General features: G+C 43.4%; 2 protein-coding genes across 4 annotated transcripts in view; one reads left to right on the forward strand and one right to left on the reverse strand.

Annotated features, from left to right (window-relative positions):
* Positions 1 to 25,515, reverse strand: part of strn (striatin, calmodulin binding protein) — a 76,354-nt gene extending 50,839 nt beyond the window's left edge. For all 3 annotated transcript variants that reach the window (XM_062448798.1, XM_062448797.1, XM_062448796.1), the window contains exons 1-2: positions 25,169 to 25,515; positions 2,051 to 2,154 (exon numbers count right to left, since the gene is read on the reverse strand). In XM_062448798.1, coding sequence (XP_062304782.1) covers positions 2,051 to 2,154; positions 25,169 to 25,384 — 320 coding nt within the window. In that variant the 5' untranslated portion in view covers positions 25,385 to 25,515. The remainder of the gene's footprint in view (positions 1 to 2,050; positions 2,155 to 25,168) is intronic.
* A 504-nt stretch (positions 25,516 to 26,019) lies between these two features.
* On the forward strand, positions 26,020 to 27,325 carry map1lc3c (microtubule-associated protein 1 light chain 3 gamma). Its single transcript, XM_062448150.1, has 4 exons — positions 26,020 to 26,168; positions 26,259 to 26,314; positions 26,391 to 26,497; positions 26,729 to 27,325. Exons 1-4 carry the CDS (start codon positions 26,057 to 26,059, stop codon positions 26,901 to 26,903), a joined length of 450 nt encoding a protein of 149 aa, XP_062304134.1. The 5' UTR covers positions 26,020 to 26,056; the 3' UTR covers positions 26,904 to 27,325.
* Positions 27,326 to 27,831: the final 506 nt, after the last annotated feature.

Consider the following 27,831-nt stretch of genomic DNA (forward strand, 5'->3'; position numbering starts at 1 on the left):
GACCCCTTAATCCTCTGCCAGGAACCTCGGGGTGACCATCGATGACGAGCTCTCCCTCACAGCCAACATTGCTGCGGTCTCCCGGTTGTGTATATTCACCCTCTACAACATCCGGAAGATCAGGAGATGTCTGAGCATTCCACCCAGCTGCTAGTCCAAGCACTTGTCCTCTCAAAGTTGGACTACTGCAACTCGCTGCTCGCCGGTCTCCCAGCATGCGCAACCCGCCTTCTCCAGAGGATTCAGAACGCGGCGGCCCGTCTGGTCTTCAATCTACCCAGACGCTCCCATGTTACCCCGCTCCTCATATCCCTCCACTGGCTTCCCATCACGGTCTGTATCAGATTCAAGACTCTGGTACTGACCTTCCGAGCGGTGAACGGGACTGCACCCGACTACATCAAGTCTCTCCTCCAGCCTTACACTCCCACCCGCCACCTTCGGTCTTCTTCTGACAACCGTCTGGTGGTCCCACCTCTCAAGAGCGCCCACTCCCAACCCAAGCTCTTCTCCTGTCTGGCCCCCCAATGGTGGAATCAACTCCCCTGTCTCCCCACCTTCAAGAAAAGGCTCAAGATGCACTTGTTCCGGGAGTACAACGGCACTTAGGAATGCTTGGCTGGATCTGATGTTAGTTTCCTCCAGAATCACAATGACTCTTATTGAGAGACTTGTTGCTCTTGTTGGTTGGTTGTAACGGATTTAAATTCTTGTACTATATTTTTTACTGTTGATTGTTTTTCTACAGGTACACTTGCACTTTTGAGTTTCATGTTGTTTAATTGTAACTTGTTTAACTGCATGCCCTTATGGTTCTTCACTTTGGCACTTATTTGGTTTTCACAATGTATGCTTCATGTTTTGGCTGCTCGCAATGTTCGGGGCTATCTCGTTGTTATGATCAGTGACCTATGCACTTTTGTAAAGCTCTCTCTTGGAAGTCGCTTTGGATAAAAGCGTCTGCTAAATGCATAAATGTAAATGTAAAGCTAGCTCTTCCTTGACGCCGGTCGCCTGTTATATACTTGAGTGAGATTCACGGATTCACACCCGTTACACACACATATACACACATCAGAGAGAGAGAGAGAGAGAGAGAGAGAGAGAGAGAGAGAGAGAGACAGATAAACAAAATTACAAAAAAGCAAGAGTGAACAGCCAGTAAAGGAAAAAGAGAAAACGAGATAGTGAACAACAGAGAAAGTTGGAAAGAGAGCAAAGGAGAAGTCAACGGAGAGAGAGGGAGACAGAGAAAGGGTGAGCATGGGTGAAAGACAGAGACGAGGAGCTTGAGAGTCAAGAACAGTTTGTTCTGATGCTCCAATCGAGAGGTGGTCTGGGAGACATGTTGTGCATGTTCTCTTCATAGCTGCTCTTCCCTCTCACGAGACTTACCATGCTTTAAGCCTGTGTCTCCACCACATCACCCATGTGGTCAGGACTGAACTGCATTTGTGTGTGTGGGTGAGTGTGTGTATGTGCGTACGTGATAAAGGGAGAGGTTGAGTGTTTGTGTATGTGAATTAGTGTGTGTGAGGGTGTTTCAGGCAACCAGTCGGTATAATCCCTAGGTCGCCTGGAGTGTGATAAGTAGAACAGGGGTGTGATGCCACACATCAATCCCAAGATAAAGGAAGGTGCGCCTAGCACATGATTGCGTGAATGCTGTTCTGGGGACAGGATGTCTGCCTGGAACTACGTTTCCCACTATTCCGTTTGTGTGTGTTTAGCATGTGACATAATCCTGGGTGTGAGATGAATGTAATATATGGTTCAATAGTGAGTGAGTCAGTATGTATGTAGTATGTGTCTGTGTGTATGTGTGTGCGGTGTGTGTGTGTCTGTCTGTGGGAACTAGCATGTATCACATTCACATGGAAGGATTTTACAAATGTAGAACAAGAAAGTAAGAGAAAAAACAAGAGTATTTCTTGTAACTGGTTCTCTCATTAAATGGGCATGTGTCAGCATGCATGTGTGCCGACACATATGATCACAGGCTAACCCTGTTTGTTGGAGTGTGTGTACACATTGTGCATACAGAACCCACCTCTCCTGTTTTAGGGCGTACTCCAGCATCTTGATCCTCCTGACCAGATCCTTCTTCAGGTTCTCCTGTCCCTTCCTCTCCCCCTGCAGGAAGGCTATCTGGGCCTAGGAGAGAACATCAGATACGTGATACACAAAAACACAAGTTCATCCCAGGTTACAAATTATTGTATGTCATAAGTGTCATGGAATGTACTTGAATGGAATGACACACAGTTGCACCACAATCAAGAATTCCCAGGGTTACTGATGAAAACTGCTGATATCCTTGAACTATTTTGAGGCTGTGTGGTGATGGCAGCCTTTATCACAGCTCATAGCATTTCAATGAAATAATCAGAGGACCTGTTCCTTGAAGTTAAGATATACAGAGAGAAAAAGAGAAAGTGATAGAGACAGGGAGAAAGAGAGGAAGAGACAGATGTATATTACATTTACAATACAGTCACAAATGCATTCCGTTTTTGTGTAGGCTTTGCCCATGACAAACTAGTCTCTCAATCTATTTACCGTTTTTTAAACACTGGTTGACTGTAGACACAAGTCTGAAGACTGATTCAGTTCAACCTCCTGACACCTTCCGAGTACTTATGGGGTTCTGGAGATTTGACACCAGATCTGCTGTCATGGTGACCAGCTGGCTGGTTAGTGAGTGAGTGAGTGAGTGAAGAGGCTAATTGAAGCTGATCAGCCAGGCCACACAGGGACAGAGGGCACTCCCAGTGCTTAATCCCATTAAACAGAAAAATGGAAAGGTTCCTCCTAATCACAGACACTCTCCAGTCCCTGACACTTCTGCCATTTCTGCTCTCCCTCTTAGACACATACATTTTAGTCATTTAGCAGACACAAATGGAAAGGTATCACACTCACACACACAAAAGTTTTCTTGTAATTTCTAGGAATAGGGAAGAGGGCAACAGAAAGCACTGTGTTGTTTGAGGAAGCAGAGTAATCCTGAGGGAGACTGAATCGAGATAATGAGCTATTTGCAAAACAAGCAATCCCATAATAACCTCCACCCACACCCACACATCAACACGCACACACACAAACAAACGCGGTCCATCTTTAGCTGCTCTATGAATTTAATTGTCCTGTGAATTCAGAAACAAATTTTTCCAATGATTATCTTGACTTTATGTTGAATACAATTGAGTTACATACCCTTGACATAATCCTGTAATTCTTAATAAAAAAAATATACGGGGGGAAAAAAATTTGGACACAGAATATGCTACGCAAAAGCATGCTGGAAATAGCTTTGATTAATTAATAAATCAGACATAAAATTAATTTGGCCGGGGTTTTCTCAAAGGCCATTTATTTATGAACAGCAAATGTGGCAAATACTGGAGTTCCATGGGGGGTGCTAGTTTTACCTAGGCAGAGTTGTTCAACCGTGTCACAGGAGTTGTGCACTACGCCCTTCTGAGGTATGAACCACACATAAGCTAATAGCCCATGTAGAAACTGCGAGATACCTCTCCAAAATGGCTGACTGTCTCTCTTCACATTCCTGTGGGTGGTTTGTGGAGGGTCTAGGGGGTGTAGCGGGGTTTGCTCGTTTAAAGATAGAAATACTTAATTTATCATAAAGTCTGGGGCACCACCCTAATATTGGTTTAGGACATTAGGGAATCCTATGTTTAATATGTAATAATCAGTCTCATCTTTAGGAATGAATTCGTTCTAAGAGTAGAGCCAATTGTAACATCAGTGAACACGCACGTCAAAATATCTTTACAATGAATTTATTCAAGTAAGGTAAACAGATCTTATGAAAAGTTGGATTATGGGTTTGATATGAGAGATTGGTTTCAATGAACAGAATGAAATGGTCTAACTTAAAGAAAGGCAGAAATTGTACAGTCAGTGATTACATCCTTACAAATCATAAACAGAGCTCACGCCAATGCCATGTCGAGGGGGAAAGAGCGTTAGCCATAGTTACGTTTGATCAGGGGTTGATCAATGATGTTGAGGGCGGTTTGCGCCAAAGGTCCATTTGAAGAATCTGAAGTCACAGCGCGGCTGCGCTGGGTCATGTGACTGAGTCTGCGGGATCTCAGTGAAGTCGCATTTGGAATTGCGTTTTTGGTTCTTCTGTTGAAACGTCCAGATAGTGTCGCGATCACTATAAAGTTGAATCTCAGGAGAAGCTTGGCGACGTCCTTGGAACGCCAATCCTGATGGCGTTCATGCCATGGTCGGTTTCGCTGGAGTCCGAGATTGATGGTCATCTTAGGGCTTTATACAGTTCGAGGGAGGACCCGTCTGGGGTCAGATGTGGATTGGGGGAAGCTGGGTTCTCAACTCCCCCCTCCTTCCTTCACACCTACCAAAGGTGTGATCTGATCTCTGGCTGATCATTCGATGGTTCAAATATTGTTCTGGACATCTTGGTACAGTTACAAAATATAGTTGAATGATTGTTTTATTATGATAGCTTCGTGTAGATACCAAGAATGACGTGGTTATCTTTCAGGAAGAAGGAGTTGTTACTAGAATCAAGATTTCAGTGAACACAACATTAAAACAAAGTAACAAACATACCACATATCCCTCTCATAATTCTCCACCTTGTACTCTTGTGGTAAAGTCTCAAGAACTTTCCTCAAAAGTTCTGATCAAGGTATGTTCTTTGTTCAAATCGCCGCTGAAACGGATAGCAAATGGTCGCTGGAGACGTGTTGTCTAAATCAGGCCCTTTGAAGCTTGCAAGCTAGCAGGAGGGCTGATTTGGTAGATTGGGGAGGTCCCCCCCCCATTCTATGGTTCCTTTGCATCGGCGTTTGGTGGGTAATCAGCATACTGAGGGTGTCACAAGGGCTGATTCTGATGTGATTGAATCACTCTTCAGGTGTGGCAAGATGTTGGCTCCGTGTGGTCTTGTGGACCTCACTACAGGGGGCAGTTAGTCCATATAAGATTGAATGCACGTACACTCTAACCAAAACAAGTCCCCTTTTGTATACAATTTGTCAAATTTAATTCTTGTGTATAGAGAGAGAAACACAGACACATAACTTTGCATTCTTTGTTTTGTTGACATATTTTTTTTTAAGCTTGATTTCTTTACTTTCAGTTAGATAATACAATGCATTACTTTTGGTGGCAATAATGTAATCTCACATACATATCAGAATGACATCTTCTGAGAAATTGAAGACTTATGTATTTTTTAAGGTTATGGATGTTCGAAGTTTTGCATTTTGTTTCGAAGGTAATTTCTTTGCGTGTGTAATCCTAAAGAACCGAGGGAATAGACAAAATACCTGTGTCAGGGTTACTGCTGTCAATAAAACATACATGAAGTAAACAAATAAACATTATTTTGACCGAGGCCTGGCCAACACAGCCCATCAACTCTCCAAAGTGAGGGAGCAAAACTGATCGATCACCTGATCTGAACGTACTCAACGAGGACAATCATGATCAATTTGACAATTGTGTTTAGCTAATAGACTGGAGTAAATTCACGATGTAGTGTTGACATCAAACACTCACTCAGATCAATGACTAAAATAAAAACACACAAATCATATTGCCAACTCATGAACGCTTTAGAATGACCCCCAATTCCAATCCACATAAACGACCATGGTCCTGTTCCACAAACCACACCATAGACCTAACCGACTTGAGCTTTAATCTTATGCAATGAATCACAAGAGTCTAATCCGGAGTGAAGCCTCGTTTGTGCAAGACTCTCAGATGTTCGAGATGCCGCCGCCGCCCCCCCACACACACACACACTCACCCCCTTTCCTACCCGTGGCTTTCCTGGCATAGGGTGAGAACGACCGACCTCTGGTTAATTAGGTGATAAATGTCTGCCCCGCTCTGTCACCTCCGTGTCCCGGCCCTCAACTCTTTCTTTACCTCTCTCTATAACCATTATCACATTTTCTGTCTGCATCTCATTAACAGGCTACTATAGCTTTCGCTCTCTTTCACTCTTCCCCCAGTTCATGACTTCCTCACACTAACTAATCGCTCTCCCTTTTGCTATTACTTTTTTGTTTCCACATTCGTTCATTATTTTAATCTTCCTTTTCTGGGAAGGAGTCTCTTCTTTGCCATCCAATGGCAAAGAGGAGCTCCAGATAGCACAGGCAGGTTTGGGAACCGAAGGAGAAGGGGGCTCCCACACGTAGACAGCGATCCCTCGTCTGGTTACAATGCGAGGTGAAAGCTCACCGGTTACCCTGTGGAAATGAGACAGGGTGGGACACTTCATCTGACTTAACGTCACAAGTGGGCCTCAACGGTCACTGCGTCTACAACATGAGCTACATGTCATACGATACTAGCTTAGCCGCGTGGGAAGGAAAAACATGTGAACAATCTTAATGTGGATTTAAAGGGATTTGGAGAACAAGGAGATCAAGTGATGCTGTGGGCTTAAAGCCTCAGTTAAGAGTGGTACTTTGCAAAACAAGCTTTTTTGGGGGGTCGTTGTGGTACACAAAAATATGCTTCAGTTCAGGTCTGAGGATGACAGTTCTGAGGATGAGGAAGACCTGAGGATTGCTGCTGTGTTTGCCAAATAATGTGTACAGGTATTCAGATAGCTAGTGACATGCACGGCTCCATAATCATACAATGAATGATCAAATGTCCTCCCCATTATCGGATTATTACCTCCTCCTCTCTGAGAAGTACGTATTCCACAGCCAAAGGGCATCTCTCTCCTCCATCCAACTCTCATTCTTTCTCTCTCTGGCTGGTTCTGTTGGTGTTACACCCACAGATTTCTAAATGGAGTGACTCATCGCAGAGCACCACCCAACCGCCTACCATCACCCTGAGAATCTTCCGGGCATTTCCCACCATGCATCACTGTCCCTTTTCCAATTCTTTCTTCCAAGGCTTCCCTGGTGATTGCCCCTCATAATCAACTCCGGAGGCACTTAACCCCCTCCCTCCCCCCCAGCTCCCCATGCCAATCTCGCTGCGGCGTCTTTTCAACTCACCAACAAACTAGTTAATTCAGTAGCTGTTAGCCCAAGCTTAGCTAGTGAGTGTCATTTCATCCAGTCACTGAAATTATTTGTCTCAAAGCTGATGCAATCTTGCAGCGTTCAGAGAATATGGGGGTCAATATAAGGGGGTCTGTTTGGTATTTGTCTGATCAAACTTCTTCATCGCTTAAAGGGGAGCTTGTTTTCGTTTTTTGGGGGATGGTTGAAGCCACAATAGGCACCGCTGCTCCAGTGAGAGCCTCTACAGACACAGCTGTTGGCGCTGTGAGCTGTTAGCACTGTAAAGCCCAATTTATACTTAGGTCGCAGACACTTTTGAAAAGGTCGACGACAGAAATGACGTCTCGGTCGACACTTTTAACCGTCGCTTAGAAGTGTCGCCTACCAGGAGAAATTTCTACTGGCGCTCACATAGTGAAAAATTAAAATTGTCAGTTTCTCCGATTGATCACCTAGGCTACAAAGCGTTAACAATGTAACCATAGCTATGAATGTAACGGTAAAATGATTCTGTTTACGTCACGCGAACCTTGAGCACAGGCGACTGTTTTCCGAAGTATAAATGCAGCAGCCTGAGCGACACTTCTTTTTTTTTCGTCGGCGACCATTTCAAAAGTGTCCGCGACCGAAGTATAAATTAAGCTTTAGACACCAATAGGGATGAGTTCAGCTGAGGCCCTCAAGATTGACGTCATAACATGTCTGATCCCAAAGGACATTTATGATTAGTTGTTTCTTGTTTCTCACACTCGGCTCTTTGCGTTTGTGGTGTGTATGCTGTATGTGTGTGCACATGATGCCTACTGTAGGCTGCCAGCTGAAATACCCTGGTTGACAGCTAGATAACCATCAAGTCTGTGTGTGGGTGTATGAGACCTTGATGAGTTGTTAAAAATGTGTATGTCGCAGCTTGCTGTGACATTTTCTAATTCTGATCTTGGTTTGACTTGGAGGGAAAACACTGGAGTTCATGCCTCTGCTTCTTGTGTTTTCAGTCTGTATTTCTAATTTCACAATTAGGCTACTGCATGTTTGCAAACTGGATACCAAGTCACCCATATAGGATCACAAGTCAAACAGCCCCAAAAAAAGATGATCAATAGTTTTAGGAATAAGCTGCTATACATGTATACAATTTCCACTAATTTGATGCCAACAACAGTATAAAAACAAAACAATACTCTACTAATGTGAAGTTTGCCATTCTTGTGATGTGATGTCAGAAGTCCGTTGCCATGGCTTCTCTTTGCCACTGAGCAGAGAATATTTCTGATCATGCCTCAGTGTACATACATTTGCAGGCTCTTGTGTAGGATATCGACCGTAACCATTGATTTCAATGTAATTGGAAGGTACAGTCGGCTAAAAGAGCATAGCTTATATAAGAAGGAACACAGAGCACATTGCACTGGGCACGCAACTTATGTTACACTTCTTTTCCTCTACCATAACGGACACAGATGTTCACACCTAAAGAAGACAGGTCATACCAGTCCCCCAAAAAGATACGTTTGATACAGTGAGATGTGAAATAGCATTGACTATCTTGTCAAGCACCAGGACTCAACAAGAAGAGGTGACAGCACACTAATATTTGTACCCTTTACTGCCCTAACTTTTGTTAAAGTTCAAGGTCAAGTCTTTTATTGTCAGATGCACAGAACAACACAAGGTCAGACTGGGCACTGAAATTCTTAGGACAAGACAGCGCAAAGCAACCTGGCATAACATAACATATAAGTACACAGAACATAGATTACATCTATGATAAGCTAAAATATAGTAAACCTAAATATAAAAATAATATACAATATTCAATACAGTATACTAAACTTCTAATACACATAATAACCTGTAATAATCTTATAAACCTATACTAACCTAAGACAAGTGAAGTACAATAGTGCAATATTGCTGATAATGCAACCAGTAGCTGAAAGTGACAGTGTATAAAGTGACTAGTGAGAAGTGTATAATTGTCCATATCAGTGTCCATTCAGAAGCCTGATGGCCCTTGGAAAGAAACTGTTGTCCAGTCTGCGTGTGCAAGACCGAATGCTTCGGTATCGCCTGCCTGAAGGCAACGGGGTAAAAAGACTGAAGGATGGGTGGTAGCAGTCCCTTAGAATCCTGCCAGGCATCGTGTGTGGTAGGTGTCCTGTAGCGCTGGGAGCTTCCTGCCGATGATGAACTCAGCAGACCGGACCACACTACGTAGGGCCTTGCGGCCCCTGTCTGTGCAGCTCCCATACCACACTGTGATGCGACCAGTCAGTATGCTCTCTATAGTGCATCTGTAAAAGTTAATGAGGATAATTGAGTCCATGCCAAACTTCTTCAGTCTCCTCAAGAAGAAGAGGCGTTTCCGGGCCGCTTTGACCACCTTGTCCGTGTGAGCAGACCAGGTGAGATCATTGCTCATGTTCATCCCGAGGAACCTGATGCAGCTGACCTTCTCCACTTCCACTTCCGTTGATGTGTAGGGGTGCATGCTCCTCCTCCTGCCGCCTCCTATAGTCCACAATCATCTCCTTATTCTTGCTGACGTTGAAAGAGAGGTTATTGTCCTGACACCACAATGTTTACCTTGATCTTTTTTTAATTTTAATAATTAAACTGAAATATAGAGTGCAATACAAATACAATTTATTATTATTATTATTATTATTATTATGTCAGGGTATCAACCTCCTCTCTGTAGGCTGACTCGTCACTGTCAGAGATGAGGCCCACAATGGTTGTGTTGTCAGCAAACTTAACAAGGAGGTTGGAGCTGTGCGTTGCCACACAGTCGTGAGTGAACAAGGAGAACAGGAGAGGGCTGAGCACACAGCCCTGGGGGGTGCCTGTGTTGGTGATCAATGTGGATGAGGTGCAGTCACCGATTATCACCACCTGTGGCCTCCCCGTCAGGAAGGGGAAGATCCACTTGTATAGGGAGGTGCTTAGTCCCAGGTCCACAATCTTGGAGACAAGTCTGGAGGGGATGATGGTGTTGATTGCTGAGCTTTAGTCAATGAACAGCATCCTCACATACGTATTCCCTTTGTCCAGGTGGGAGAGAGCGGTGTGCATGGTCAGGGCGATGGCATCGTCTGTAGACCTGTTGGACCGGTATGCAAACTGCATAGGGTCCAGGGTGGGGGGCAGCGAGGAGCAGATGAATGATTTGACTAGCCGCTCGAAGCACTTCATGATGACAGAGGTCAGTGCTATCGGGCGATAGTCGTTCATGCAGGTAACCTTGGTGTTCTTGGGCACAGGGACAATGGTGGTCCTCTTGAAGCAGGTGGGGAGTACAGACATGCTGAGGAAGAGGTTGAAGATGTCACTGAAGACCCCTGCTAGCTGGTCAGCGCAGCACCTGAGAGCCCTACTTGATATGCCATCTTGGCCAGGTGCCTTGTGAGGGTTGATCTTTTTGAACCAAAGCCTACAGTTAGTGTAGGAACACCACTGGCTAGGCCTTCAGGTAGCTCCACTGGAGGGGGTCACTGTCCCTCTCAAAGCGAACGTAGAAGGCATTCAACTCGTCTGGCAGTAGGACAGAGAACTGGGTCTCACTCTAGCCTCTCCCTTTGTAGTCTGTAATGGCTTTAAGTCCACTCCATATGCGCCTGGGGTCAGAGCCATGGTAGCTGGACTCCACCTTTGTCCTGTAAGCCCTTTTTTGGATGTATCCACAAGACACTGCCATGCTAGCTCCTCCGGGTGTCTAACTCTCATTGTAAGGTTACCAAGGCAACTGCTGAGGTTTTACCTATGAGGCAGAGGACACTGTGTGACAGACAGGGAGCGGATAATCCCTGTCATTAGCCACCTTCTCTAAAACAACACTGGTCTGGGACAGAAATTGATAGAGAAATCGATTCTAAATTATTTTATTTTAATGATGAGTGGTGATCTGCAAGGTTATGGAGTATCTGGAAAGTTGTCTTAGCTCTGGGTGTGTTCAGGTATTTCAAGTACATTGCCATGATAGTTAGAAACAGAGATTGAATACACAACCATATATATTCAATTCAATGGTGCCTTAGTTTAGCCTACATGTAGGGAAAATGGGTAACCCACTTAGAAAGACAAAAAATAAAATAATAATAATTTATTCACAATCTAGTTTTTTTTGTTACTGCTCCAGATCAGGGCATGGAAGTAACACACAACTGGCATCTGTGATAACAAAAAAAAAAAAACATACAGAAAGACAGTGATACTGTTAGGAAATGAAAAGGCTGACACTTTGAATGTTTTCTTTGCTGGACTGATGAGCTGCTTTTGTAATAATTAATCACCAGGACTATGAGCTTAGAATACAGTAGAATTATTTCCAAGCTATTACTACATCTAAGCTCACTGACCCACATGTAAATGCAGGGGTAAATAATAACAAGAACGAGAATATAGCTGACAGAGAAATCCTAAATATGAGCTAAATGACCACAAATGTACTTAAGACTTAAGTTATATTAGTCCACCCTATGTGTATTTCACAAAGGCTACGTCTCTCTCACATGAAATAATTTGCCTCCCTCACACTTTTAAAATCAGCCCTTATGTGTGATGGGGTAGTGAACGAACTGGACTTTGCCTTTGATGCACCTCATCTACAGCCACTTTTAACACCTACAAACATATAGCCCTCGCTGTGACACTACATTTCCTAACTCCTATGCTATCGAAACCAGATACTGCCATCTGTATCATAAAATCCCATTGTCATCTCCGACAAAGCACGTGTCATTACCTGTCAAGATTAGCGTGTGTCCCACTATGCAAGCGCCCAAGTGCAGAGCAAACATGGAGCATTCTGGGGCTGCTCTATGTCCTCACGCTTAATCTTCCAGAGTTACAGAACATTGAGTCATCCTGGCACCAACTAGCCCTTAGCCAAACTCCCTACCCTTCACCTTTTCGTCCATCTGCCTGCTGGCTATATGTAACCCTCTGCTACTGTCACATCTGTATTCGGAAAGTCAAGAAACATTTTGGAATGTAGAGTCCTCTGGGGGAATTCCCCGCTTGTTAAATCTGGAGCAGTTTGCTGGCGATGATTCATAAAGAGTGGGAGAGGGAAGGAGAGGGGGATGATAGGCGGAAAAAAGGGGAGAAGAGTAGTGAAGAACAGATACCAAGCAAAAGAGTGTGTGTTGTGCTATCATTCAGATGCGAACTTGGAACACAGCCTAATTTTTATAGGCAAAATGAACAGGTCCATTAAAACACCTGGAGAAGGTTGGTACCAGAGGGAATATCATGAATGAGCACAATCAATTACAAAGTACAACTCCATCTATTAGTCTCACCTGGATTTTTACTCCATGCAAAATAAATCCATTCTAATGCTTGCCTTTGCAAAAGATTTGAGAATCCGACAAGACTTAAATAACCTCAGGTTACTATGGAAACCCCAGAATATCTAGACACCAAACAGCAGCAACCATGGATACGTGCATAGCTAATAAGGACCCTGGAGATTGCACATTCCTGAAAGCCTGTGGAAGCACATAAAATTGACCTATACACGTAAGAATTTGAACACTCAACCTCTTGATCTACAGTCAAATGCTTTAACTACTGAGCTATACCCCTTTAGACAATATTTATGCTATAAATGTGTTGCACAACCACTACATGACTCTTTCTTGTCTTTCACTTGACTTGATGCATTGTCTTATCCTGATACCTGTTGTTGGCGATCGTCAACAGTTGCAACGAAGCAATGCACAGAATCTCTTGGTTAAGCTTGAAGTGTTGTAGGAGACACACACACACACACACACAGGTTTGCAGACCTAGGAACCATTTGGGGAAAAAATCTCCTTTCAGGAGAGAATGGCAGGAGAGTGATTTTCTGGCACCATCCCTCAGGGAACGCACTGACAAGCGCGCACTTCTGAGGGTGATGGGTCTTTGATTAGAACAAAGAACCTCTAAGCCCAAAACAGGGCCACGGAGCCAGGGAGGAAGAGGAGGCGTGGGGACAGAAGGAAGAACCCTTGCCAACTGCAGCCTGGGATAAACATATGACTGTATATATCACGACGAGGCGGAGAAGGCGAGTAGCCCCAAAAGTCTGTCTTTTACCTTGCTAATGCATTGCTGCTCTAGAAAGCTGTGGAGGCAGAAGAGGTGGCTGGGGTATACTGTATTTCTCAGGACTGGGAGACATGACGTAAGGTCTGACTTGGTGGAACAAATGCCCCCCCCCCCCCACACACACACACACACACACACACACACACACACTATCACCAGGGAACATTTTCCCATACAGGGGACCAATTCCTAGCCTGGTCCTAACCAGGGGATGTACTCTGCTGAAATGTACTCTCGTACATTTCATTTGTACAGAGAGTCTGGCCTCGCTCCATTGACAAGCGTTGACTTCCTTGTAGGCGGGTACTCTGTTGAAGTTTAAAACTATTGGATCTGCCCAGAGCCATTCTGATCTGCCATAACCAATCGCTAGCGTTCGCCTTAGCCAATTCCTTCACCACTACTGTAACAGAGCTAGCTACCGTAGCTGGAAAATCAAACTGTTCCCGAACCCCGTGGGGAGGAGGGCCACAACATCATGGCCACCAACAAAACTCAGCAAAACTTGTACTTGCTCTGGCTTTAGCTTATGGATATTCGGCAGCGTTGCCACAACGGACCGAATGGCTTCGCTCGCATCTTTCTCCGCCGCCATTACGGAACTACAACATAAACTAGCGCACGACAGCCACTCCCTCTGTTCGCTGATTGGCCGGTAGAAAATTAACCGGAGACATCGGACTTACTTACCTCATGGCCAGACCTAGTACAGAAGCAAAATCTAAATTGAGCGGAAGTACGTAGGAGGGCAGAGCCAGGCTAACCAATTCCAGCCACCAAATCCCAATCCGCCTCTACCAGATTAAGAGGCAGGGCTATATTAGTGTTAAATTGGGCCCCTGCTATACTAGTAAACACTGGGGTAATGCACTCAAAGCTGCCCCCCCCCCACCGCCACCCTCTTTATGTAGCGAAAACAACAAGGGCCTTGGGAAAAAGCACTGAAGTAAGAGACAGAATGCTTGTTAAAACAGTACATTCTGTTTTTGTTTTGTGTTTTTCTTTGGCCTCTACACACCTTAGACTCAGCAGAATGCATTCCTGAAACGGCACAAAACACACAAGAAGTCTACACCTGGTGCGTATACCCACGGACCTCCAGTCTTAGTAGTTCACTGCTTGGGCTGCAGTCTGTCACATGCCGTAGAAAGTAATTGTGTCCCCTGAATATACTGCAACCAAGTCGGATTCTCAGTTTTGCAGTAACAAAAGGGATGACCTACTGACCTATATTAACGTCAGATAAATAGACCTAAAGACGGATGCTCACTAGGAGTCTGTGCTAGGGTGCTAGGGCTGTAACACACAGATGCATGCTCACTCGCAAACACACACGCATACACACCTTGGGTGGCCCACACTCATCCCTGTGGCAAGCAAACTAATGGTAGGCTCATTTAGATTGTTAAAGGTTTCCTGGAAGAGGAAGTAAAAACTGCAACAATCCATTATTTTCTGTTAGAAACCTAGAGCTGACAGTTAAATATTCAGGCATTTAGTTGAACTATTCCCTTCTCTAGGTTCGTCAGAATCCTTTGCGACTAATAAGAGACAGCCCCAAAGCAAATATTTCCTGATGTGTCACAGGAAGTGGCTTTTGATAGTATGCACACCAGCTCAACTGTTTTTTTAACCTAATTTTTCATAGTGGGTTAACAACCGCCCATACACAAAGCTTATACTGTACTTTTGATCTATCACACACTGTCATGTGTCAACAGACAAAGTTTAAGGAGTACAGACTGGGCATTATGATACAAAGTGACCGTTAAGGTTGACTGAGTGAGAGAGAGGTGGAGGGAAAACTGTTGTAATGTTTCGACACAGAAAACCTTGAAAAGGAAAAAGATGCTTCAAGAAAATTATGAAATGGTGCTATGAAAGTGCTAGAGCAGAGGCTATTGCTAACATAGACAGCAACCCTTCCTTTGAGAGACAGCCAAATGATAGCAGCCTTAAAATGCAGTCCATTCACCATTTATAATCATCTCTATAATAGCCTACACCTTTGTATGTCACTGTGAAAAATTCCTCACATAAGTCACGTCTCCCTATAAAAAAAAAAAGTGGTTTTCCACTTTTCACCACTGTAAAGACTGATCACGTAATGTAAATATGACCTGTTTCAACACATTTGTAAAATAAAGAGAATGAGATAAAAGAATGCATTTGTACAAAATATTAAATATTACAAAGATAAAGATGATTACTATATACTATAGACTACAGTACACTGGAAAGATCCTACAAGCTGTCATTGTATTTGTTGACAAGAAGAAGTCCTATGAGATGTTAACACAAGCTATGTGGCAATTCAACCAACAGGAAGTATGTAACCTCTGGAATGTATGTAAAAGGGGAGGGGCAGCATTGCTATGACTACACCATGCTGAATCAATATCCTTCTTCATGTCACATATAAAATCCAGTGGTGGGGTCATGCCAGTTTGAATAAGGAGACATGGTTGAAAATCAAGCTTCTGCTTAACTTAATAGAATTGGGCCTGGCAGGAATGAGTGCACATAGACACTTAACTAACAACACTGTTCAAATATTCCACTGCGGCTTGATTATGAGTGTTTGTACACTGTCCGTGGTGCTCATTGCCAACCGTGAAATGGAAAACTAATATTCAGTTTTATTTCAATTAAGTGTTAATTAATGTCATTTTATTTATGTATTTATTTTAAAACAGGGGGTTCAGCACAACCACTTTTCATGGTACTGGCTTCAGGAGACCTCCAGACGGGTTTGTGTGTTTTACGTCCCCTTGCTCACGAGGTGGTTAGTCAGCACTAGTTAGGATTCCCTCATCACGTTTCATGAGACTGCTGTTCATCGACCGTTTTTTCACCGAGGTGAAAAAACTAACAATAAAACTCTCACCTCATCTAAACAGATCGTTTTTCAGCTGCCAACCTTAAATGGCATCTGGAAAAAAAGCTTGTGCATATGTTTGTGTGATTACCATGTGATCACCTAATGAGTTAAAGAAGCTGGCGTCCATGTGTTTAATGGCATGTTGAACTGCACCTTCATTAAGTCAATACAATATGCCACCTCAAGAAATTAGTGACCTACTCAAAAGGTAGTTAAATATAGCACTAAGTAAACATTTTGACAGTGGAAGTTGAGGATAATTTAAGAAATTACATGTGTGTTATGTGTTGTTGAATTGAAAATGGGAGTTACCGGATATGTGGTCTCTCAATTTGGTTTTCCCATTTCCCTTGAGGCACTGGTTAGCGGGTGCTTCTATGCCTGGGGATCACCACAGGGTCCTTTTTCAGCCTCGGAAGTGCGGTTTGTTATCGTGCAGACTCTTTTCATTCTCACCGCTGCTTGCTTTTCCCCACTCAGTTCATTTCAGTCATCTGCTCTCTACGCTTGTGTGGTCTGCATGTGATCTCTAGCCTGAGAACATCACAAGGGTTAGCGAAAGGCTAACCAGAAGTTACAGTGGGGCAAGAGTGCTGACTAGTCATAACAGTCTACCCCCCATGTGTCGTCTCTTTCCTTCTTATTCCTTCTGCCGTGCCCTTTTACTTTCTTCCTCCTCTTCAACCAGATCCTCTTTTTTGAAATGTATTAGTTCCAAACCTCCCAGATTAAAGAGAGACAGTGCTGCACATCAGCAACGGTGTTTCCGTAAAATAGAACTTCCATCCTTTAAAGACAGGATACTTTCAGCTGGAACACTTCAAAGTGGAGCGAGTCGACCAATTCATTTTCTGGGGGATACGTAAAACTTGAAATCAGGCCACCAGTCCCACTGCATCTGTCAAAAATGTAATTGCCATTGTGAGTTGAGCTATTGCTATCCGTCACATGATGACTCTTCAGAACTGTGAGAATTGCCATCCTAGACCATGTCAATATCAGATCCATGGCATCCAATCAACACTGTATTGAAGAAAGTAAACACTGAACAAGCCAGGGTTTCCCACAGCACTTTTCAGTTAAGGCGGCCGCCTAAGCAACACACGCCTGCCGCCTTAACTACGTAGTTTTTTTGATTTTTTTAATAGCGATATCCGCCGTGTTACTCAGTCCTGTTTTCTCACTTCCATTCCAAAACGCCAGTCTCCCTTCTCTGCAGAACGCATTAGCCTATCGCACAAACTATCCCCCCCCCCCCGGTCTGATGGCAAACCCCCACCCTACCACCTTAACTAACAAATTGTAACTACATAATACATGGCGTATACATCACTGTCCGAGTCTCCGGGGAAGGTATGTTTTGTTGTCAAGGCAATCTGTTGTGTTGCTGTTAGAAGCAAGAGAGTGTTGTAACTGCGCTGAGGCGTGATCATGGGTGTTGTCCGGGGGCGCCGTTTACATTACACAGAAAAATAAGCAGGTGTACATACCATTCCTGACAAGGAAGCGTAGAACAGGAGGTCCATGCCTCAGAGGTACATCTAGACCAGGCCTGTGTTGTTGACAAGAGCATGGGAGCGCCAACATGCAACAAGAGTCTTTATCATTGCCGGAACACTGTAAGACCTGTGTCCTACTTTGTGTCTTCCCAGCAAATCCACCTGATTTCGCTAAAATGTTGTACACATTGTGTTGCCTTTACAGATTTGGATGTGCTGAAGGCTGTGGTGAAAGTCTCTGGTGTCCGTGTGTCCGTTGGGGCTTGAGCTCCAAATGTTTTCTCAAAAGCCCCAAATCTTTGAGGTAAAAATGTGGTTGTAATTTTCGGCAAATATAACAATATGAGTCCAACATAATGTTTATTGTCATGACTGTCTTTCTGTTCCCCTCCCCTTGTGGGAGTGTGTTTGTCTGTCAGATTCAATGTGAGGGTTACAGCTCGTTTGTCTTTGGTCATTACCACCACCTGTCTTGTGTTAACCTGTTGATTACCCTGTCTATTTAATACTCTTTCTGTGTGCAGGTCCCTGTCAGATCGTTGCATGTTGCCCCCCCGTCTTGTGTCTCGTGATTGGTGTAACGTTCGGCTACCCCAGTGCTTCGACCTACTGTTTTGTTTTTGTTATTTTCCTCGTCTGTTACGGGCACTTTGATTTTTCCCGGCTTAGTCGCCAAGGTGTTTTTGGTTTTGATTTTTCCCTGAACGGTTTTATAAATAAACCTCGGCTTGCATTCAACTGCCTCTGACTCCTTGGACGCTACCTGACAGTAGGGCTGTCAACGAATATTCTAAATTCGAATATATATTCGAATAGTTGTTAAAAACAGAATTTCGAATGTGAAAATTAATATTCGAATATAAAAAATAAAATAAAAACGGCAGCAACGGCAGCGGTGGCAGCAGCGGCGGCAGCAGCGGCGGCAGCAGCGGCGGCAGCAGCGGCGCGACTGTCTGCTTTGCGTGTGGGCATTACTAATGTAGGCTAGTCGCTACTGTACTGACTGTATATTGCATGAATAAAATAGACTATATAGGCTACAACAGATTCATGTACTGGTTTGATTATTTGCCGTTTCATGCCAAGGAAAAGTTCCATGTTTAGGCTACCACAGCACATTTCGCTCGGAGCGTTCAATGTCGGTTCTATACTGTAAAACTTCAATTAATGTTAATAATATTTGTTTCAATCACTGAATGAAGCCTGCCATATTTGGGACAAGAATCGCGACCGTAAATTGCTTGCACAAAACTCTTGATCAGCACTCAGCATTTGTTTATTGTTGTCGTTCATTTAAACCGCTATGCGTAGAAAGCGCGACGGTGCGGGAGAGTGAGAGAGTGAGTGAGTGAGTGAGAGACCGAGAGAGAGAGAGAGAGAGAGAGAGAGAGAGAGAGAGAGAGAGAGAGAGAGAGAGAGAGAGAGAGAGTGTGTGCAAGCGAGAGGCCAAGGTCTGCGGTCTTGGCCATTAGTTCATTTACTTATTTTTGTGTAGGTAATATGTTGTTAAATATGTTTAAACTTAATTAAATTACCTATACAAGTAGTTATGTCTCGTTGTATTAATTTGTCCCGTTATTGACGTGCCTAATGCGCAACCAGAAATTCGAATATATATTCGAATATGTTGTTTTTTTAAAATTTAATATTCGAACGTCATTTTTGAGCAATTTTGACAGCCCTACCTGACAGTTTATACTACATAAAACACAAAAAACAATTTTGCTCTCAAATGAATGCAAAAAAATCTTGCACGCTACGCACACTCACATTACCTTTGGAAGTTCATATCGAAGATCACATCAAAGCTTGACTAGCTCCTAGATTGGGGCTAAAGGCCGAATTATACTACTCCGACTCCGTTACGGACAGATAGACGGACGGAGTCAGAAGGATTCCTTGAATTTATAGTACTCCGAAGGCTGTGGGTGCTGAAAACAATTCACCACCAGAAGAGTAGGTGGCGCTGCACTGCGATGCTAGCTAGGTTATCGAAAAGTCGGAGCAAATTTACAAATTAGCCGTTTCATCAATAAAATAAGCACATTTTCAGCAACTACACTGCCCATTTCTCGTCACATTTTAATTCAGATGCTGATTTACATGTACTGTTTAGCTGAAATATGAATTGTAAAAACTTACAGCAATGGCGGTCAAAGGATTCTGTTCGTCTTGTTGGTCACGGCAACCCCGCCCCCGCCCCTGACGCAAGCGGTTCTTAATACGGACCAATCACAGCCAAGGGGTATCCGTAAAATGACGGACGGACAGACGGATAGTCAGGAAAATCAGGAGGCGCACTTAGAGCTCTCCGAGGGGCTCGGAGAGGGCGTTCCATGTCGGAGAGGGCGTTCCCTGTGTCCGTGTCCGTGAAAACGGAGTCGTATAAATCGGCCTTAAGCCCTGAATGTTTTTTATGTCTGGCTCAGCCCCTGGTTAGGACATCATCATGAACAAACAATCTGCTTTAACAAACTGTAAGAGGCAGGCTTAGATTCTCGTGTAAAATAAATATTTACATCCGGCATACATAGGAAAATGTTGTGACAACTAAGTAAAGACATTTACTTTTAACTGGAGTAAGCTTTCTTTCTGGGCACTTTGTCTATTCTCCCCCTCTCAATGATTAATCCAGGGGTCAGTGACTGCTTATGGATACACTACTTTGTTGTCAAATGGACTCCAAGCCACACTGAGTGGCCAAGCTTCTGTCCTGGTCGTCTGTTGGTCTTGTGAACATAAGCCTTGTGAGCGTTGTTAGAATAAAATGCTAATGTGCAGTCTACAGTACGTTGTAGGTCTATCGTATCTCAGCCAGCACAGTCATTATGGGCATGTTAATGTGATCCTGTATACCACACCATTAGAAGGTACAGATGTATAAAAACACCAAAAATGCATTAAAATATTGAGTTTGAGTTTAAGTGTGTGTTGTACCATGTTAGGGGCTTGTGAGCTCAGCCAGGTATTCATTATCTAGCATTAGGGGTGGAACGGTACATGTATTCGTACCGAACCGTATGGTACGGGCGTCACGGTTCGGTGCATGAAATTATACGGAGAATACACTGTATAAAAATAAATAAAACGTGCGTGCAAATTAATTTATGTAATGCGGAACTACTGTTAGAGACTCATGTTCTTTAGGGACATCTAATCTGTAGCTCTGAAGCTCTGATTGGCGTTGCCGTGAGTCAGAGAGTGGTGGCAACCCACGAGAGATAGAGGACCCGCCGGCCTTTTTAAGATTGCAAGTTTAGGAAAACTTCGGTTTCCCATTCAGTTACAGTAGTACAGGCGAGAGTGGTGGATAAGACAAGCACTGTGTGTTGGCGTTGTTCAGCAGTTGTGGGGTGTGAGTGGAAATACATCTAACATGCTAACGCATATAACGCATCTGGCGTGTGCTAAATGACTACAAATGTCCGACGCCATCACCCAGGTGTGCCAATCACTGGAACGAGACAAAAAAAAACTGTTCAACTTCTCCCTACAGTACTTAACCAGCCATTAGATTCCACATACAAATAGGGCCAAAAAGATTACTGACGCAATCGGAATTTACATGTCATCTTCAATGCGCCGTATACACTCGAAAAGAACCTGGTTTGTTTTGCTTTTCCCTCCGTTGTACCAAACTCGTACCGAACAGTGATGTCTGAACCGCAGTATCGAACCGTGACTTCAGTGGACCGTTACAACCCTATCTAGCATCATGCTAAGCAGATGGGCAAAGCACAGCTGAGGCAATTACACATCTGTCTCAGGCAATATCATTTAATTAGTGCAAAAACTATTGGATTAAAAAAAATATCTGTGAGAAGATAAGGGTATGGGAATGACATGTTAAACCAGCAATGAGGCCTGGGGGGCTTCTCTGGCCCCGTGACATTTTAAGTGAGCATAATTTAGGTTTATAATACTCAGTGGGCTCAAAGCAGTGCAAAGCAGTGGTGTTGGTAAATCATAAAAACTCCTGTGTCATTATGCAAGACAATGATACACTGATTGAGACTGCATGTTCAGTCAGGAGACGCAGGTAGTATGAGCGTTGATGTTATGAGTGTCCAGACATATCCTCATGGCTGTAGGGTTGTGCTTTGCGACAGCTCTCTTAACGAAAAACCCAACTTGATATCAGAGGCAGAGAGCTTATATATCACAACTAAGATTAGGAGCATTTGGAACGCACTTAGTGAAAATGTCAGAAGAGTATGAGAATTCCTGGTCTTGAATAGACCACCCTGTAAACGCTGATTTGGATGATGGGATGTGTGTAGTATGACAGTCATATTGCTGACTGACGCAAGCGCACCTCGGAGTCTCCTGCCTGAACCAGTTTCACCTGTTTATTTTCAGAGCATTGGACTTGAACCTGAAACAATCTAATGAAGGGGAACTAGCATTTGCTGATTACAATATGAACTGTGTCAAGTGTGGGGGGGGATTATTGAATGTCAAGATAATAGCTAGGGATATATAGTTACAGGATGTGACAGTGAAGTCTTAGCATTAAGCAGTTCCTCTTCATCTAGGCTGAAGCATAGTAGGCATTACAATTACACTGACTGGGCCTGACATAGTGGGACAACAGTCTGACAACTCCAGTTATGTCCTTTCCCATCCAGAAAGATCCTTCTAGTAATTCAAATTCTAAACACCTGTACAACAAACTGATGGTGAAAATATGGAGGGCTAGTCAGGTGGGAGGCTGATTATGATACCAGACAGTCTTACTCATGAGGTCCGGCACTAAAACTACAGTAAACCAAATGGCTTGTGAAAACACTTCATCACTCCAACGGTAAAGTACAGAGACAATGGACTCAAACTCCATACGCTCAGAAAGCATAGCAGGACGGTCAGTGGAAGACATTGGAATGCACTCATAAATTAAAGATAAAATGGGCCAGAAAAGTGTGGGGACACACAAATCCACCCAAAATGAGCAGCATTTCCAGAACTTTTGTGTCTGGAATGCCTGACAGGCTCAATCCCACGCCTTCTAGGCCATCTCCAGGTGGTTGCTCGAGGGGCGGTCAGAATCCACAGTCTATTCCTGTGAAAATCTCAGGGCTGTGTTTAAAATCAAAAGGAGGCAAAGAGGCAAGCAATGACTGAGAGCCTGCTCTGAAAACAAAAGCAAACACCTTCTGGGTCTGGTCGAGGGAGGCGGGAACGGCGTGAGATTGGAGATCCTGGGGATGCTCCAAATCAGGAACAGGAGGCTTAGAAGACCACTGTCTGAGGAGATGAAATCCCTAGAAACTGAAATGGCAGCTTAGTGAGCCGGGTCAGGGAACCACGTTGTATGAGCAGAAACCCAGCACTATAAAGTGAAATAAAAAAGGAAATACACAAATTTATACAGGAGAACTCCAAAAAGAAGTTAGTGAACATTTCCAGCTCTTTCTCCCATATTTCTGCCGCCAACTCGTGTTGTCGTCCTCTGAGTGATGTATTTATAGTGCAGGGTTAGGGAGGGCAGGAAGGAAACAAAGTGGTGATGACAAACTTCCTTTGGGCCACAGAGGGACTCAACAGAATCTCTCAGTGAACATGTAGTCCACTTACACATCAAAGCAGAACTTAATCTTGGTGTCATGTTATAAGCTCTTAAAGACCGAAAACAGTTGACCTGTGCTGGTCGATAGTTTTGAGAGGGATATTTGATACTGCTACGAAACATAAGAAACAACACATCATTCTTTTGAGAGAGAGAGAGAAAATGGTTGGCAAAAGGTTTAATGGAAGCCTGTCGGTAACAGACAGTGCTTGATCAAGGTGCCATTCAAATGAGCTCCACAGTCATCCTCTTCATGGTACAGGCACTACACAGGTCAGCTTGTTGTAATAAGACCCTAATGCAGGCTCAGTAACATATTTTTTGTTTTCCTCAGGGCTGGTGTTAAGGCCGAATTATACTTCTCCGACTCCGTTACGGACAGACGGACGGACGGAGTCGGACGGATTGGTTGAATTTATAGTACTCCGAAGGCTGTGGGTGCTGAAAACAATTCACTGCCAGAAGAGTAGGTGGCGCAACGGTTTTTTGTAAGTCGTCGTCGAGTGTTTATTTACCTAGGTTATCGAGAAGTCGGAGCAAATGTACAAATTAGCCGTTTCATCAATAAAATACGCACATTTTCAGCAACTACACTGCCCATTTCTCGTCACATTTTAATTCAGATGCTGATTTACATGTACTGTTTAGCTGAAATAGGAATTGTAAAAACTTACAGCAATGGCGGTCAAAGGATTCTGTTCGTCCTGTTTATCACAGCAACCCTGCCTCCGCCCCTGACGCAAGCGGTTCTTAATACGGACCAATCACAGCCAAGGGGTATCCGTAAAATGACGGACGGACAGACGGATAGTCAGGAAAATCAGGAGGTGCACGTAGAGCTCTCCGAGGGGCTCGGAGAGGGCACGGAGAGGGAATTCCTCGTCGGAGAGGGCGTTCCCTGTGTCCGTCTCCGTAAAAACGGAGAAGTATAAATCGGCCTTTATTCCTGGTCTGGTTCCTACAGGGAAACGCTATGCTTCATCGGAAACTGATCAGACTGTCTATTCTACCCTTTCAATTCGATTTTCACATTAGATTAGATTTTAATGGAATGCAGGTTCACTCCAACAGTATATGAAATGTAAAGCTGCATAACAAATGCATTAGGATATGGAAATAGTTTCTGAACCACTGGCAACAGAGCAGCTCTCATTCCACATTGACATTTGTTGCTGCCATTGAGCTCCTTCTAGTCCGATAAGCAATGAAGGAAAGGAAAAAGGGGCGGGTGAGGGGGGGGGGGGCTGAAACATCTTCTAGCTTTCGTCTCTAGGCCTGGACACATGGGGAATGGGGAATGAAATGGGAAATGAAATCGGACATTGATTGAAGCTAATATTTAAAGTTAACAGGAGAGCAAATGCCATACATAGATATACATCATTAATTCCAGTAGGAATAAGCATGGCCCTTTAAAGGGAATGCACTGTTTATGAATCCACTGTCATAAAAACATAGGTTGGCTGTAAATTATGTAATCCTCTGGCCATTTCATGAGAATGCACTTAGCACTGGTCTATGGGAGATGACTAGACGCACTCATGCATAGTTTGGCAGAACAACTCACTGGCCAAGCTATGTTAACAACCTAGAGACTCAACATTCCACACTCACCACAAGTCATGGGGTAACCTTAAAGCTGTTGTCACCTACGAATGTATTCACCTTGGGTTGATGCTGCTCTGTTCTGGATGGTTATCTAAGGCTGGCCTGGTTGAAGGGGAAACTATTGATATATTAATTTGATAACAAATGATTGATATACCTTTATAGGTGACAGCATTCCAGAAGTCCTCAGGCCTATGGGATGATTCCCAAACTGCTTATTTTGAAAATGTTCTGGTGTATATGGAAAGCCCATTTCTCACATTTATAATGAGGTTTCAGTAGACTATACACTTAAATGCATACGTTGTGAACTCCTGGTTGCACTGCTACTGTATCGTTTAACGTAATTCTGCCAACATTAGACTACTACGCAGCTGAGTGTAACGTAGTTCACGACAGAACGCGCGTTTCTTTGTACAAACGACATTCTTTTAGCGGAGCTGTCATAGCGCCGTAAACATTACATTTAAAGATTATTTACCTGCAGTTCGGCTCTCTCCACCTCCCATTGCGCTCTTTCAACCTCAAAGCGGGCCCATTCGTGCTGTAGAAAGTGCAATATCCCTGGAATACTGTACTGAGCCCTTGCCGCCTCTCCGCCACCAACGTCGTCTGACTGTGGTAATTTGCCAGCGACGGGCAAACCCGAGTTGTTATTATTGTTAAAAAATACACCGGGCCCTGCCTGTTCGTCCATGGCCAGGCCAGGTATGTGCGTTGGGTCAGCGAAAGCTGGCACGACTGCGCTCAGTCGGATGGGTTTTCTCTGTCGCCCTAGAAATATGAAAAGGAAGGAAATAGGTATCCACAGCTTTCTCTACTGGGCAGGCACACTCATGTCTGAAAGCCAGCTGTCAATTGGTGACGTACACATGAACTCCCGCCCATACCAAGAGATTCCTTTTGTCATTGGTTGATTTAAATGACTGACATAGGGACAAGCCAATTGTAAAGAAATGCGCGTGGTGTTGACATCCCTGTCAGCCTCAGCATTGTGGAATTTGGAGTTCAAATTTAAAGCGTTTTGACGAGGCCTACTTCCATTAAACTTTTTATCGAGTGTAGGCTCCTGTTACAAAATTTGTGCAGGTTTTTTTTTTGTGCCAAAATGACCATTACACATATTTCCTCTCTAGAAATTAGACTCTTATCAATACATCTATCTGTCGATGTAGATATATATTAATTACTATAATAGCCTAACAAATGCCACACGGATTGATGATATCCGATCAGAACTACAACTCAATGGACAGGGTTTACATGGGCGCGGATAATTCATTGGTCAAGACCCCGTTGACCAAACCCTATGTTAATCAGGTGATACGTCATTGCAGCCACACTATTTAATTTCAGTTGGCAGGCGTGCATGGTCAACTTTTCTTCCCAGTTCACATTGAGAAATATAAAGCGGAATAAGACAATGCCTCCTTTCGAGAGACAACCACCCCAAAAACCATTTAAGCAGAGGAAAACCTTTGGTGATTTTTATTCCTCGATGAACTGTTTCTTGTCATTAGGTAAGGTGTTATGAATCTGCATGTTTATGACCCGTTTTCTCTCATCAACAGCAACAAGAAAGCTGGAGGTTGCGGGGATCCGGTCAAAATTTCCGACTAAAATTCCGGTTAGTTTCAATGTCATTTAAAATAAATTGAGTTTAGATTGCACGGCAAGCTTTGATCAAAGTTTTTCTTCCTCAGGTCATAATTGAAAGGTATCAACGTGAGAAGTTTTTGCCGCCTCTGGATAAAACGAAATTCCTTGTCCCGCAAGAACTTTCCATGACACAATTTGTTACAATTATCAGGTAAGGGTATTATTTGTAGACGGACAGTATAGACCTATGCCTTCTGACCCATAGTTTATCCATTGACAAGTCGTGCATTATTGCATAGTTTCAAATCAGCTGATTTGTGTCAGCCGCGCACGTCTTCGACATGACTCATGACCTTGTGTTTCACTGAATGGGAAACAGATTTACTCGTCTGCTTTTTTCATTCCATCCATATTCTGAAAGTCATTTGGTTAATTGTTTTAGAAATCGGATGTGTCTGATGCCAAGTCAAGCCTTCTACCTGCTCATCAACAACAGTGGACTCGCCAGCATGTCTCTCACCATGGCTCAAGTATACAAAGACCATAAAGATGATGATGGCTTTCTTTACATGACTTATGCCTCTCAAGAAATGTTTGGCGATTCTATTGAATCTTGACCAGTTTGTAAGGTTGGGCGTGCCCAATAATGGGTGTTTAAGGCTTTATGTACATAGAATATGGGTTTTGTATTGAATAATTTTTAATATCCCATGAGTAAACTGTCTGTTTTAAATGTGACGGTAATAAATTGTTTGCAGCTTTATGTGGACTTTTTTTTAAAATGGTAAACAAGTCCAGGCTTTCTTTAGCTCTAGTGTGGAATTTGGCTTTACCCTCTGTATTTACATGGTTACTACAGATCCACTGTCAATTTGATGAACTGTCTCCTCACACTGTCCACCTCAAGATGGCAGCATTGCTCTTCTGCCAACTACTACTTAACCCTCATGCGGGTTTTATTTGTTTAATTGGGTATTCATGACGTGCCCATTTCAAAACGTGTCGTAATTCAATTGCAGGATATGTTTAGTTGAACAAATTGCAAATGTATACCTTAACTCAGTAATACACACTAGGGAGCTTTGCATTTTGCACTGAACCTAAATTCAATTTTTCTTGATGTATTTGCATTTTTTAAAGGCTCTTCTAGACATGCCTGTTTTGGTGCCAAATAAAGTTTCACATTTGTTACAAAAGTTTCTCTACCTCGACAATAGAAATGTTCCAGTGAACAGCAGAGGATGCATTGTTTTAATAGGCATAATTAAGTGCCCCCCATAGCAAATAACCAATTGACACAAGTAGAGTGAATTAGAGTAGTAATTTAGTCCTACTAAACAGTTTGTATGTTTGGTTTATTCAGTTCTCCAAATACACTACCACCCACAGGACATGTCTTAGACATGGATGGCTAAGCAACACCTGACAATGTTTCCATGCAGTATTATGTGAAGTAAGATCAGTTGTGAGAATGTTTGTGAACCATATTCAAATAATTCACTTATGTACACTTCAAAATTGATAGCTAAATCGATTTTGGGTCAG

The sequence above is a fragment of the Osmerus eperlanus genome, chromosome 22 (assembly GCF_963692335.1).
Source record: "Osmerus eperlanus chromosome 22, fOsmEpe2.1, whole genome shotgun sequence".
In the NCBI taxonomy this organism is placed as follows: Eukaryota; Metazoa; Chordata; class Actinopteri; order Osmeriformes; family Osmeridae; genus Osmerus; species Osmerus eperlanus.